The sequence below is a fragment of the Brachyhypopomus gauderio genome, chromosome 17 (assembly GCF_052324685.1).
Source record: "Brachyhypopomus gauderio isolate BG-103 chromosome 17, BGAUD_0.2, whole genome shotgun sequence".
Lineage (NCBI taxonomy): Eukaryota > Metazoa > Chordata > Actinopteri > Gymnotiformes > Hypopomidae > Brachyhypopomus > Brachyhypopomus gauderio.
The window spans coordinates 5,048,800-5,062,918 of NC_135227.1; the positions used below are offsets into that span (position 1 = coordinate 5,048,800).

Sequence of the window (14,119 nt, forward strand, 5' to 3'; positions counted from 1 at the left end):
TCCTTGCAATGTGACATTTTTGTTGCCCTAAAATAAAACACACGTGGTGTCTCTCGACCCGGGCCTGGTTATGCAGACTGTCAGCAAATATATTTGTGTAGCGCTTTTTTAAGTCTTTCGCCTCACCATACCAAGTCATTATTCTGTACTTGGGCACAGTGCCAACGCCATTATGACATTTTGTTGCTGGTCCCTTTGTGCCCTGTGTCAGAATATGACTGAGTGCAAGGTGGTTGGGGGGGGGGAGTTTTGGGGCGGTGAGTGGGGAGGGTGGGTGTTTTTGAGGTAGGGGGGCACAGGCACCAGGTTCATTCCTGGGCTCCTTTTCAGCTAGCTTCACCTTGGCTTTTCTCTCCCAGGGTGCTCCTGTCCACAGACTCCAGCTGTGACACAAAGCGTGGGAATTTGGCCTCATCGGCAGCAAAATGAGAACCGAAATTGGATTTTCCTCCGAAGTCCTTCTTAAGGAAAAGCGACCACCAGTTAAGGGATGTCGGAGATGAATATCTGTCTGGGCCGTGGTGTACTGAGCTTTTTGCTCGAGTTTATTTAGACTGTCCACATCACTCTGCGTCTTAGCTGTCTGACTCATGACTCATCTAATTGTCTCACACACACACACACACACACACACACACACACACGCATGTCCAACAGGGTGGCTCTGAGGAGGGGTGCCAAGATGCCCCCAAAGACATCGTCCATTCCAGCAGAATTGCGGCCACAATTGATCAGGACCTGCACATATTTTGCCCATAATAACAAAAATAAACATATTCATCTTCCCACCCAAAGGACGTATATGCAACACATAATGCATTATGTTATTTTCTACACTCACAAAGAAAATGTTCAAACATAACAATTAAATTTGGTTTGTGTCAGCAGGGCTTGTATGCAAATCAGAGGACCAATTATTTTTGTTTGTTCTTCTGTCTGGTGCCTCGTAGTATTGTTTAGGCAGAGCCCAGTCATTTGTATTCCGAGCTGAAACTGGCAACACCTGGCCGGCTTCCAGCCGACCCCTGACACGGTTAGGTAACAAAGTGCTCAATCTCAGCTCCCTGTGATAAATGAGGTCGGGGTCACTTTGACATTACAGGCTCATTAACCCAAAGCGGACTCTCTTTATAGGTCTTCACTGCCACCCACTTCAAATCAAACACGGCATCGGCAATGAACCGACTGCTACACCCGCAATAAATCAGCGCTGTTATTTATCACGCCGCCTGCAGATGATTCATGTTGGATTTACTAGTCACATTTATATAATGTCTGCACAATTAGGAATGTCATTAATCAACAAACAGGCTCCTGAATCGGTATCTGTTTCACTGCAAGGTGGTGATTTAATTGATGTGCTGGACTGCGATCCTTGTGTCACTGTGGACAGCGGTGTTATATGCAACCAACACTCTATTAAGTTAATGCTCATAGATAGATGAGAAAATTGGATTTTACTAATCGCTTAACAGATATTTTTACAAAGTCCATCTCAGACATCTATAAAGGAACTAATATGCAAAAGGATGTTATAGCCTGTGGCAGTTACACAGAGTGCTACTGCCTGCATTAGTACTGGTAGGTCTTCCCTGCATGGGCATTCCCTCTGAGACACCTGATTCCTAGCTGCTCATTCTGCTGAAAGGAAGGTTTTTTAATGATCTGGCCTCATGTAAGGGGCATATAAAGTGTAGAAGGAATAATTTGCCATTTGGATTTCACAGATTTATGATCCATAAAGCTCTTTGCCACTGCAGTTACAGTCCACCCCAGTCCTTACTGCTATATTGTAACAGCGTTTATTTCAAGATACGCACTGACCGTCGTGGTCTGCATGTTACTGTTCACAGATACAGGTGCTGTCTGATTGCTTGGCTGGTTGTTGTTCTATACGGAGATGAGGGACAGAGTTGAACCCAAGACCGCAGTCAGTTCATGTAGACTTAAAGGTGAAGGCTCTGAAAATATTTAAGTTTTGCTTTTGGGAAATTTTAGGCCCCATGAGATGGAAATCACATTATATTTAGCTAGAATTTTAAGATTCCGTATTATTGCAATTTTTGTTATTTCTTTTTGATATGTACATCTCAATCATATTTGCTATGAATATATGTTCACTAACCTCTGGACTGGTCGTTTAAAATCATTTGTTATTAGACCCCACTCAACCAAGCTATGACACTGGCACGTGCTTGAATACAAGCAACTGCTGGCAACATTTAACCTGCTCCATACAGTAATCCTGTCATCAGAAACTTACTAATAATGATCAGTGTAGTGGTTGCCCAACAGTGCAAGCTAACAGTCAGATATAGCATACTAACAGACAAATTTAGTAAAGGTAACAGTCAGGTGTAGCATCCCTTAGCAAAAAGTAGTATACTTTTATTAAGTATAGCAAGTATACTACAGACCATATACTTTAAGTGTACTAGAAAGTATACCAATTTTATACTTTTATAAAAAGTCACCTTCAAGTATACTTCCTCAGTTTTAGTGAAAAATAAGTATACTCATAGCACACTTGAATAAACTTCAGTCTGATACTAACAGACACATGTAGAAATGCTAACATTCAGGTGTAGCATACTAACAGACACATGTAGAAATGCTAACAGTCAGGTGTAGCATGCTAACTGACAAATGTAGAATTGCTAAGTCTATTAGAGCTGTTGTTACAACAATGAAGTTGTATAAAACAACACCAAGAAAAAAAAACCTGTTATGAGGAGGTTGAGGCAGAGTTAGAAGGCAAGCCAAGGTTTACACAGACATTTATTGATAGCATACTAACAGACAAATTTAGTAAAGGTAACAGTCAGGTGTAGCATCCCTTAGCAAAAAGTAGTATACTTTTATTAAGTATACTTCAGTATAAGTATAAGTATAGCAAGTATACTACAGACCATATACTTTAAGTGTACTAGAAAGTATACCAATTTTATACTTTTATAAAAAGTCACCTTCAAGTATACTTCCTCAGTTTTAGTGAAAAATAAGTATACTCATAGCACACTTGAATAAACTTCAGTCTGATACTAACAGACATATGTAGAAATGCTAACATTCAGGTGTAGCATATTAACAGACACATGTAGAAATGCTAACAGTCAGGTGTAGCATGCTAACTGACAAATGTAGAATTGCTAAGTCTATTGTAGCTGTTGTTACAACAATGAAGTTGTATAAAACAACACCAAGAAAAAAAACCTGTTGAGGAGGTTGAGGCAGAGTTAGAAGGCAAGCCAAGGTTTACACAGACATTTATTGAAACACAACACAAAACAGGGACTAAACTCGTCAAAACAAACATGAAGGGCACTGCAATTATCAAACAGCAGAAGCATTGTAGACCTGAAAACAGGGTAAACGTGTGGAACATGAGGGCAAACACTGACAACCACAGAGCAAATGCATAAATATGTACACCAACAAGGAGAATTACAACAGACAAGTGTAACCCATAACTGAATAACAAGAAGGGGTGTGACATTGAGGTAACACACACACACACACACACACACACAGACACACACACATACACACACACACACACACACACAAACATCCACCCCGCACACACAGAAAACCACACACACGCGCACACACAAACACACATACACAAACATCCACCCACACACATCAATATCAACCCAACCATTCCAGGACAAGCACGTGTATGAGGTTTATCTAATGAAGTGGCTATTGTGTGTAGGTTTAAATATTTCTGAAGTGATTGGTGTATTAACACCAGTGATGATTCTAATAATCATGCCATAAAAATGCCGTAAACGTAAATGTAAATGTAAATGTAATAAGCTACATGTGACACTATATGTGGACACCTGACTGTCACATATTTGTACGTTTACTGGACATCCCATCCAACAAATATGGCGGTTAACGTGGAGTTGGCTCCACCTGCTCTTCTGTGCCCAGCCCCACTCTACTGTGATGATTTCATTTCACAAGACTTCCACAAGATTTCAAATGTGTCTGTAGCAATCTGTGCCTATTGAGTCCAAGGAGCATTTGTGATACTGGACAAGAAGGCTAAGTTCACGGTGTGTCACTTCATCCCAAAGGTGTTCAACGGAGTTGAGGTCAGAACTCTTCGCAAGGCACTGGACTCTACGCTAATCTCGTCAGGCCATTTCTTTATGGACCTTGATTTGTACAGGGGGGCACAGTTGAACCTAGAAAGCACTTTCCCTGGACGATTTCCTTGTAAAATGCCTTTGTGTGCTGTGGCATTCTCAGAACCCTTCTCTGGAACTACGGGGCCCAAACCCAGGTTTGCCACTAGATTTGAGTAACCCTGCTCTGTGGGTTTTGCATTGTCTGCTGCTTAAGCAGTATCGCTCTCGCACACTTCCATTTCTGAATAATCACACTTACACATATGAACAGATCTGGCAAGCCAGAAACATCAATGATCTTGTAACAAAGGTGGCATCTTATGGCATGTATAAAGTCTCTGAGCTCAGAGTTCAGTACAATTTATTACACTGTCCATACATGGAGTAATCTGGAGAACTGCACGTTATTCATATATATATATATATATATATATATATATATATATATATATATATATACTGCTCAAAAAAATAAAGGGAACACTAAAATAACACATCCTAGACCTCAATTAATAAAAATCTTTGAAATCAGTTGAAAATCTCTCATTTCTACCTGTTGTCTGTTCCATTTGCACAAGAGCAGTTGAAATTGATTCACAATCAGTGTTGCTTCCTATCTGAACACGAAGTGTGGATGACTTGTTACATTACATTGTGTTGTTTAAGTGTTCCCTTTATTTTTTTGAGCAGTGTATATATATATTAGTTTTCATACTGATATATATACACACACACAAAAAGACGAGAACTATTCATCATTCCCATCACTTCTTTGTTTATGTATCTCTTTAATTACTGTTGTCATGGTGACCGGTGTCGGCCAGAGGAGGATGGGTTCTCCCCGAGTCTTGGTTTTTCTCAAGGTTTCTTCTTCATGCTCTTAGGGAGTTTTTCCTTGCCACTGTCACCCTTGGCTTGCTCACTGGGGGCTTGGACTCGGACACTTGTAAAGCTGCTTTGTGACAACAACTGTTGTAAAAAGCGCTATATAAAAACATTTTGATTTGATTTGTTTTGATTAATAGTTAGGCGTGAAAACACTATGGTTTTCCTAAGGTATTTCATTTTCCTTGACATTTATTTCTTTCTTCATATAAAAATAATTCTAAAAAATCTTGAGAATGCTGCAACCCACAGAAACAGGATAAGACAAGAATCCTTCAGAACGGCCTTCAGAAGGGTTGTGTTGAAATACTTACATTAAGCACTGTTCTTTTGAGCACCTGACTAGCTTTGGCTCAATAGTGAAGTAAAGTCTTTTGCAGCATTCTCAAGCTCAAGTGTTGCAGGCCTACACAGTTAAGTGTCTGAATACTCCAGCTCCCAAACAGCTTATAAGCTAATAAAGGAGCTGAATCATGTGATGCAGCTCACCTCTAGTGGAGACAGCTTCTCTGAAGCTCTGCTGTCTTGCGGTCCTGATGAATGCTTTTGAGTAGGGTTTTTTTTTTCCCCTTATCTTGTGGTTTATCTGTTTTTTTGCTCAGCCCTTATCTGGATCATTTATGTGAGCTGTCTGCAGGGTTGGGGATTTTCATACTTTATCTTTGTCCCTATTCTTTTCTGTTGGATGCATATTGAAGCGGAAAGTGCAGTGTCACTCAGGAAAGTGTTGTTTGCATAAGATTGCATGTATTCTGGGCATTTTGGGGGTGATGATTAAATGTGCTAGAGTATGTGATTTCATGCCTCTGATTCCAGAATAAAAAAGTTCAAACATATCCACATTAAACTATGTATACATGCTTTTCAACAGACTAACATTGAATCCATTGCAAAATAGGAAATGCTTGTGAATTGGCAGGGTTTGTAGTGTTTGTGGGATTTGTAGTCTTAGCAGTGTTTGTAGGATTTGTAGGGTTTGACTGGATGAGTGCTGGTGTTTTCACTGAGCGATATCTAAGTGGATATTATTACACCTGGGCCATTAAGACACAGAACAAATGAGGGTTTTAAATGAGGATAAATGGCAATTAAAATATCTGTCCTTGAACATCTGGTACGTGATCAGTTCAGTGTGCTGCAGGGTGTCAGAGACGCACTGCATATCTAGAACTTTCCACAACCCCTGTTGAGTAATTTTACCTTCGTGGGTTTGGAAATACACAGTAGGCCTGCAGTACTACATGTGTATATGTGAATGTTGCTCACGATGTTTGTGTAGTGCAGCACTGAAAGATACATAGACACTTGCTGCACTGTTCCTTCTGAGTGGTGGGATGAAAGCTCCAGTGTCTGTGCATCTCAGACACACTGTCAGTGTGTCTCTGCAAAGAAGCCCAATAATAATAATGGAGTCCCACTAACTTAAAGATATGCATTCTTTCATACTTACTGAGGTAAAATTGTATTTTTTTTTTATTTTGAAAGGGACTCTCGTTGTGTTCAAAGCTCCTTTATGTCATTCAGCTACTATTTTTTCCCCCTTTTGACAAACTCTTGTATTTGAACTGCTGCAGTGATCACATCTCCAAAATAAAGGAGCACCTCTTCAAAGGATAAAAACAGACATTGCCATTGTACAGTCATGCAACATTACCAGGCCCTGCTGCAATACATGTGACACGGCCAGCTCATTAGGCAGGAAGCTTCTCTTTTGAGCCTGTGACCTAGATCAATTTGTACACCGTTGACATACAGGGGTCGTTACCACAGCAGTGACAACGTGTCTGGAGGGGAGGGTGAGTCAAAACGTCACAACTCTTAGACTTTTGGTGCACAGTAATATCTCTTTTTTATTATGAAGGCTTTAATGGTAGATGAAAGTATTGAGTTTTCCAGAAGCTCTTACCTGTGTTTGCAGGGGCTTCCTTACGTCACTTCTGTACTCTTCATCCAGGGGGAAATAAATGTAAAGTATTCTAAACCCTTCAGCACTGGCTAATCATTGATAAAGCAAGGAAATATGACACTGTGCATTAACTGAGTAATGAATGATTGCAAAGTGGCAAAGCATAATGCACACACACACACACAAAGCACAATATTCCTGTGCCGCATGGGGTTCCAACCCACAATCCCCTGATAAACAGCAGATCTCACTTGGACTTTTAACACTCCACTGAATATGAGAGAAATGTGTGGTTAGAATACAACACAGCAAGTGTGCATTTCAAAAAGAACCAGTCAGAGGCACAAACCGCAGGAAGAGAACAACTTGTTCTATTGCTACTATGAGTGGGTGAGCACAATATGTGGCTTTAGTTTAACTGCAAATCATTTTCATTCCCTGTCAACGTATGCATGTGCAGCAGTACTCATGAACGCTGCAATTATTAATAACAATAATGATACATGTCACAACTAATTCATGAAGAGAAATACAGAGTGGTTTATTCTATACCGCAAAGCTTTGAACCAACAATATAAATAAATAAATAAATAAAAAGAATTTTTATTAGGCAAGACTAATTCAGAAACCAAAGGGAAACCCGAGTTTCAACATCCCAGAGATCAGGGGACAGGAGTAGCTCTGAATACAACAGAGCATCAGGAAAGACTTCACAATGACAGGCATGCTTGGCTTAAACATAACTGTGATTAGATGGCAGTGGCACCTAGTAGCATCTAGTGACAGTTGTGTAGGGCACAGCTGCTGATTAGGAGGTCAGGAAACCTGAAACAGTGCAGTACCCATCATGTGACAATACGATCATGTGACAGTACCCATCATGTGACAATACGATCATGTGACAATACGATCATGTGACAATACGATCATGTGACAGTACCCATCATGTGGCAATACGATCATGTGACAATACCAATCATGTGACAATACGATCATGTGACAGTACCCATCATGTGACAATATGATCATGTGACAATACGATCATGTGACAGTACCCATCATGTGACAATACCCATCATGTGACAATATGATCATGTGACAATATGATCATGTGACAATACCATCATGTGACAATACCCATCATGTGACAATACCATCATGTGACAATATGATCATATGACAGTACCCATCATATGACAATACCATCATGTGACAGTACCGATCATGTGACAGTACCCATCATGTGACAATACCATCATGTGACAATATGATCATGTGACAGTACCCATCATGTGACAATATGATCATGTGACAATACCCATCATGTGACAATATGATCATATGACAGTACCCATCATGTGACAATACCATCATGTGACAGTACCCATCATGTGACAATATGATCATATGACAGTACCCATCATGTGACAATATGATCATGTGACAGTACCCATCATGTGACAATATGATCATGTGACAATACCATCATGTGACAATACCATCATGTGACAGTACCCATCATGTGACAATACGATCATGTGACTGTACCCATCATGTGACAATACGATCATGTGACAATATGATCATGTGACTGTACCCATCATTTGACAATACGATCATGTGACAATACCCATCATGTGACAATACCATCATGTGACAGTACCCATCAGGTGACAATACCATCATGTGACAGTACCCATCATGTGACAATACCATCATGTGACAATACCATCATGTGACAGTACCCATCATGTGGCAATACGATCATGTGACAATACCAATCATGTGACAATACGATCATGTGACAGTACTCATCATGTGACAATACGATCATGTGACAGTACCCATCATGTGACAATACGATCATGTGACAGTACCCATCATGTGACAATACCCATCATGTGACAGTACCCATCATGTGACAATACCCATCATGTGACAATATGATCATGTGACAATACCATCATGTGACAATATCCATCATGTGACAATACCATCATATGACAATATGATCATATGACAGTACCCATCATATGACAATACCATCATGTGACAGTACCGATCATGTGACAGTACCCATCATGTGACAATACGATCATGTGACAATATGATCATGTGACAGTACCCATCATGTGACAATATGATCATGTGACAATACCCATCATGTGACAATATGATCATATGACAGTACCCATCATGTGACAATACCATCATGTGACAGTACCCATCATGTGACAATATGATCATGTGACAATACCATCATGTGACAGTACCCATCATGTGACAGTACCCATCATGTGACAATATGATCATGTGACTGTACCCATCATGTGACAATACGATCATGTGACTGTACCCATCATGTGACAATACGATCATGTGACAATACCCATCATGTGACAATACCATCATGTGACAGTACCCATCATGTGACGATACAATCATGTGACAGTACCAATCATGTGACAATACGATCATGTGACAATACCCATCATGTGACAATACCATCATGTGACAGTACCCATCATGTGACAATATAATCATGTGACAATACCATCATGTGACAATACCCATCATGTGACAATACCATCATGTGACAATATGATCATATGACAGTACCCATCATGTGACAATACCATCATGTGACAGTAACCATCATGTGACAATACGATCATGTGACAGTACCCATCATGTGACAATACCCATCATGTGACAATATGATCATGTGACAGTACCCATCATGTGACAATATGATCATGTGACAATACCATCATGTGACAATACCATCATGTGACAGTACCCATCATGTGACAATATGATCATGTGACAGTACCCATCATGTGACAGTACCCATCATGTGACAATACGATCATGTGACTGTACCCATCATGTGACAATATGATCATGTGACAATACCCATCATGTGACAGTACCCATCCTGTGACAATATGATCATTTGACAGTACCCAACATGTGACAATACTATCATGTGACACTACCATCATGTGAAAAAATGATCATGTGACAATACCCATTATGTGACAATACCATCAGGTGTCATGTGACAAATACCATCATGTGACAATACGATCATGTGACAGTATCCATCATGTGACAATATAATCATGTGACAATACCATCATGTGACAATACCCATCATGTGACAATACCATCATGTGACAATATGATCATATGACAGTACCCATCATGTGACAATACCATCATGTGACAGTAACCATCATGTGACAATACGATCATGTGACAGTACCCATCATGTGACAATACCCATCATGTGACAATATGATCATGTGACAGTACCCATCATGTGACAATATGATCATGTGACAATACCATCATGTGACAATACCATCATGTGACAGTACCCATCATGTGACAATATGATCATGTGACAGTACCCATCATGTGACAGTACCCATCATGTGACAATACGATCATGTGACTGTACCCATCATGTGACAATATGATCATGTGACAATACTCATCATGTGACAATACCATCATGTGACAGTACCCATCCTGTGACAATATGATCATTTGACAGTACCCATCATGTGACAATACTATCATGTGACACTACCATCATGTGAAAAAATGATCATGTGACAATACCCATTATGTGACAATACCATCAGGTGTCATGTGACAAATACCATCATGTGACAATACGATCATGTGACAGTATCCATCATGTGACAGTACCATTATGTGACAATACCATCATATGAAAAAACGATCATGTGACAATACCCATAAATTGCCAATCAAGATCCACTGATAAGCATTACAGTGAATTATTATTATATTTGTTCATTATAGTGAATTATTATTATTTTCACTCTTTGTAGTGAATGGCTTTCTAGATCATTCAGTGATGTCTCGAGAAATCTCACCTATCTCACCTTTAAAATGAAACCAGATTGATTTTTAGTTCCACACCTGTGCAAAAGCTCTTGACAGTAAGCATGTAAATACCATCCCATTCCTCCGCTGTAAATCTAGTGGGGTAAAAATGAAACCAGAGCCAGCACTGTGCTGGTATGCTGGCATATTTAATCCTGTTGGAATGTTCTTTGCGGTTGGTAGCTTCAGAAATACAGACTCCTATGATGTGTTGGGTTCAGGCTGTGCTGTTGATTTGAAATACAAACATTAATATATTCAACACTACTGAAATTGTCTACCACTGATAAATAATGCATTTTAACGACCTTTGTGTTTTTAATTCTTGCCTTTCAGTATTTGCATGACATGGGCCGTTTCAAGAGTTCCTGTGTTCTGTGAAGGTAATATCCATCTTTTCTCCATGTCAGGTATAGGATGTTCCAGCAAAGGGACATCGTGCAATCATGGGACAGATGGTTACTATCCAGAATTTGCATGGAGCTTAACATCGGCTGAAGACTTCTGGGCCGAGGATCATGGGGGTATGGAGACGACCGGTGGAAGCTCCCAAGGCTGGGAAGAAGGTGAGGAGAATTTCTGTCAGAACTTTAGTAGACATTATCTACACTTTTCAATTGTACTTGACTATTTCATGGGGCTTATACCCCTGTGTATGTGCTGTGAATGGTGGGCTGAGAAGCAATATGAGTCACTGAAGCAGTTCCCTCTCTAGGAATGATAATTGTATCTTACCTAACAGATCGGGGAAAACATTATCAAAACCAAGATAAGGGTTTAACTAGGTGCAGTAGGACAGATGCATAACAGACCCTGCTCACACAGGGTAGTGTATGTGTGAGAGATAAGAATATGAACAAGCTCTCATTAGATAGTCAGGCTGCAGACAAGGTTTGGGAATTACACGCTGTTCAGGAACTTCTCATGCACTTCAAAGGAAAATAGAGCAATTCCTGTCGGCTTTCCCTTCAGTCCCACCCCGCAGTCTCTTTAAGAGCTCTCTCTCGCTCTCTCTCTCTCTCTCTCTCTCTCTCTCTCTCTCTCTCTCTCTTGTCCTTGCACATACAACAATGAAAAAGGAATTGGAGAACTATGTTACCTTCATAAGGACTGTAAACATCAGAAACATATCACAAGGTGTATCAAACTATAGAATGTATTTATGAGAATTTAAAGAAATAAAGGAATAAACAGCTTATTTTCTTGAATGTCATCTGAAGATTTAAGAATGTTCTAGATTCCTCTCCTCAAGTCACTTATTTAAAAAAAGTTTGGAAAAAACTGTTTTCCAATTATGAATGATCTTGTTTGACTCTAGTTGTTCTTTTATTCTGACCATCATGCAAAAATCATATGCAAAAAAAAAAAAAAACCACAATATATCTTAATCTAACAAATGGAATGACCCTTATAGGTCAGTGATGGACAAAGTAGACTTAGTGGCTACTTGAATTTCCAGCATTTTGCCAGTAACCTCCAGCAGAACTGAACTTTATCAACTGGTTAATCCTAGCGCTGCCATTAAGTGGCATTTTGGCCAATAACCAAATTGGTCTGTTGATCCTTGATTCTCAGTACCGTTGCAAATTTGAAATTTGCCTTCCTGCTTTAGATCATGCCACGAATACTGCATAACTGAACCTGTCTTTTAAATCACAGACTGATATCCTGCTGTAGTTTTTTGTAGTACACGTCCATGAATGATTACAAGCTGCTCAGACTCTGAGGTAAAAGTTTTTGTGTCGGTGTGGTAGGCAACATTTTGTTTTTGACCAAAATAACAGTACACAGTAACAGTGTACAAAATGTACAAAATAGTTTGCTCAACTTTGCTGAACATTGTTCCAGTGCTGCTGTGGAATATCCAGGTGAAGCTGGCAGAAAAGACACCCCCTCACCTTTTGGAGAGCACGGTTCCTCTCTTAGCCCTGTTCCACCAATGAGGAACTGGAACTGTTCCAGTTGACTAATTTAGAACTCTTCATCACCCCAGATGACTGGGATGCTGGATCCAGTAATGGTGGAAGCTAACCCTGAATCTCCTTGTAAGATCAATTATATTAATTTAGCCAATATGTATCGTTAATATATTTCCATGACTGTTTAATGTTATTTTTGTCATATTAACATTTTCATTATCTATTATTATTTCATTGTCTTTTATTTTCCATTTCTCAGCACCAATAGTGACAAACAAACACCGGTATCAACAGTACAAATGCTCTCGGGTCATCCACACACTCTGCCATCTTGTTTCTATTGGTTACTGCTGTTCTGCACTGTGCCAATAAACACTGGTGCAAAGTGCAAACCAGTACAGTTCATGAACTGGGACAGTTTCTTGTTGGTGGAAAAGGGCTATCTGGTAATCTCTTACCAATGCTTCTCTTATTCAATGTCTTTCTCATGACCACAGGTGTCATCGATTGTAAGAGAGATGCTCAGTCCGGGTTCTCTCTGACTTGCTCTGGGATTCTCTTGTACACATTGAACTTCATAAGGCGCACACTCCAACAGACTCTAGCTGTGTTTCTCTACAAATGGTGATGAAGTTGTATTTATAAACTAGACCAATATCTTTTTCTAACCCCTCCAGTCTCACAAACTTTTTCTTCTGAGGTCCTACAGAAGATGCTTTGATCGGGCCATATTGCATCATACATGGCTGCAAATTATATTGTAGTATTATAAAGACCAGATAGTCATTTATGATATAGAAGGACAGGTCAACACCAGACCAAACTAATTCTGAGTTCAATTAGAACGCATGACTCCAATTACCCTTCTTGAGAGATCACTACCCCAGAGGTTCACAGCTGTTTAGAGGTCTCTTAGAGAAACAGTTTAGCAATACAAACACTGATTTACCTAAAGGGGTAAAATTAGAAAGGAAATGTTAAATACGTGCACATATTTTCCATCCCTATGTGAGGGATTGTGGGTAGTGGGCTAGCATGTAGCACCTCCAGGTCTCAAAGCCTGTTTATACACATGGGCTGTGAATCACAATCACCAGGGCCATTCAGCTTTTTATCGGGCGTGTTTGCCTGCCGTCTCTGGGGACATGCACGAGCTCCACTGGGGCCTGGAGTGGAGGGCCAGCGGTGTGACAGGATTGCCTATGGCAGGACCACTCTGCCTGGGGAGCTGCAGGTCAGTAATGGGGCACCCACAGGTTCACCAGCCATACTGGGGTCAGGACTGCAGAATTATGTTACCATACAGGCCACTACATGCCCCAGATATATAAGGACACACACACACA

At 40.1% G+C, this 14,119-nt stretch overlaps 1 protein-coding gene across 1 annotated transcript in view; it reads left to right on the forward strand.

The window, feature by feature from the left end:
* alk (ALK receptor tyrosine kinase) overlaps positions 1–14,119 on the forward strand; it is a 290,978-nt gene that overhangs the window by 134,644 nt on the left and 142,215 nt on the right. The window contains 1 exon segment of the mRNA XM_076978386.1: positions 11,265–11,420. Within this exon segment, the coding sequence (XP_076834501.1) occupies positions 11,265–11,420 (156 nt within the window).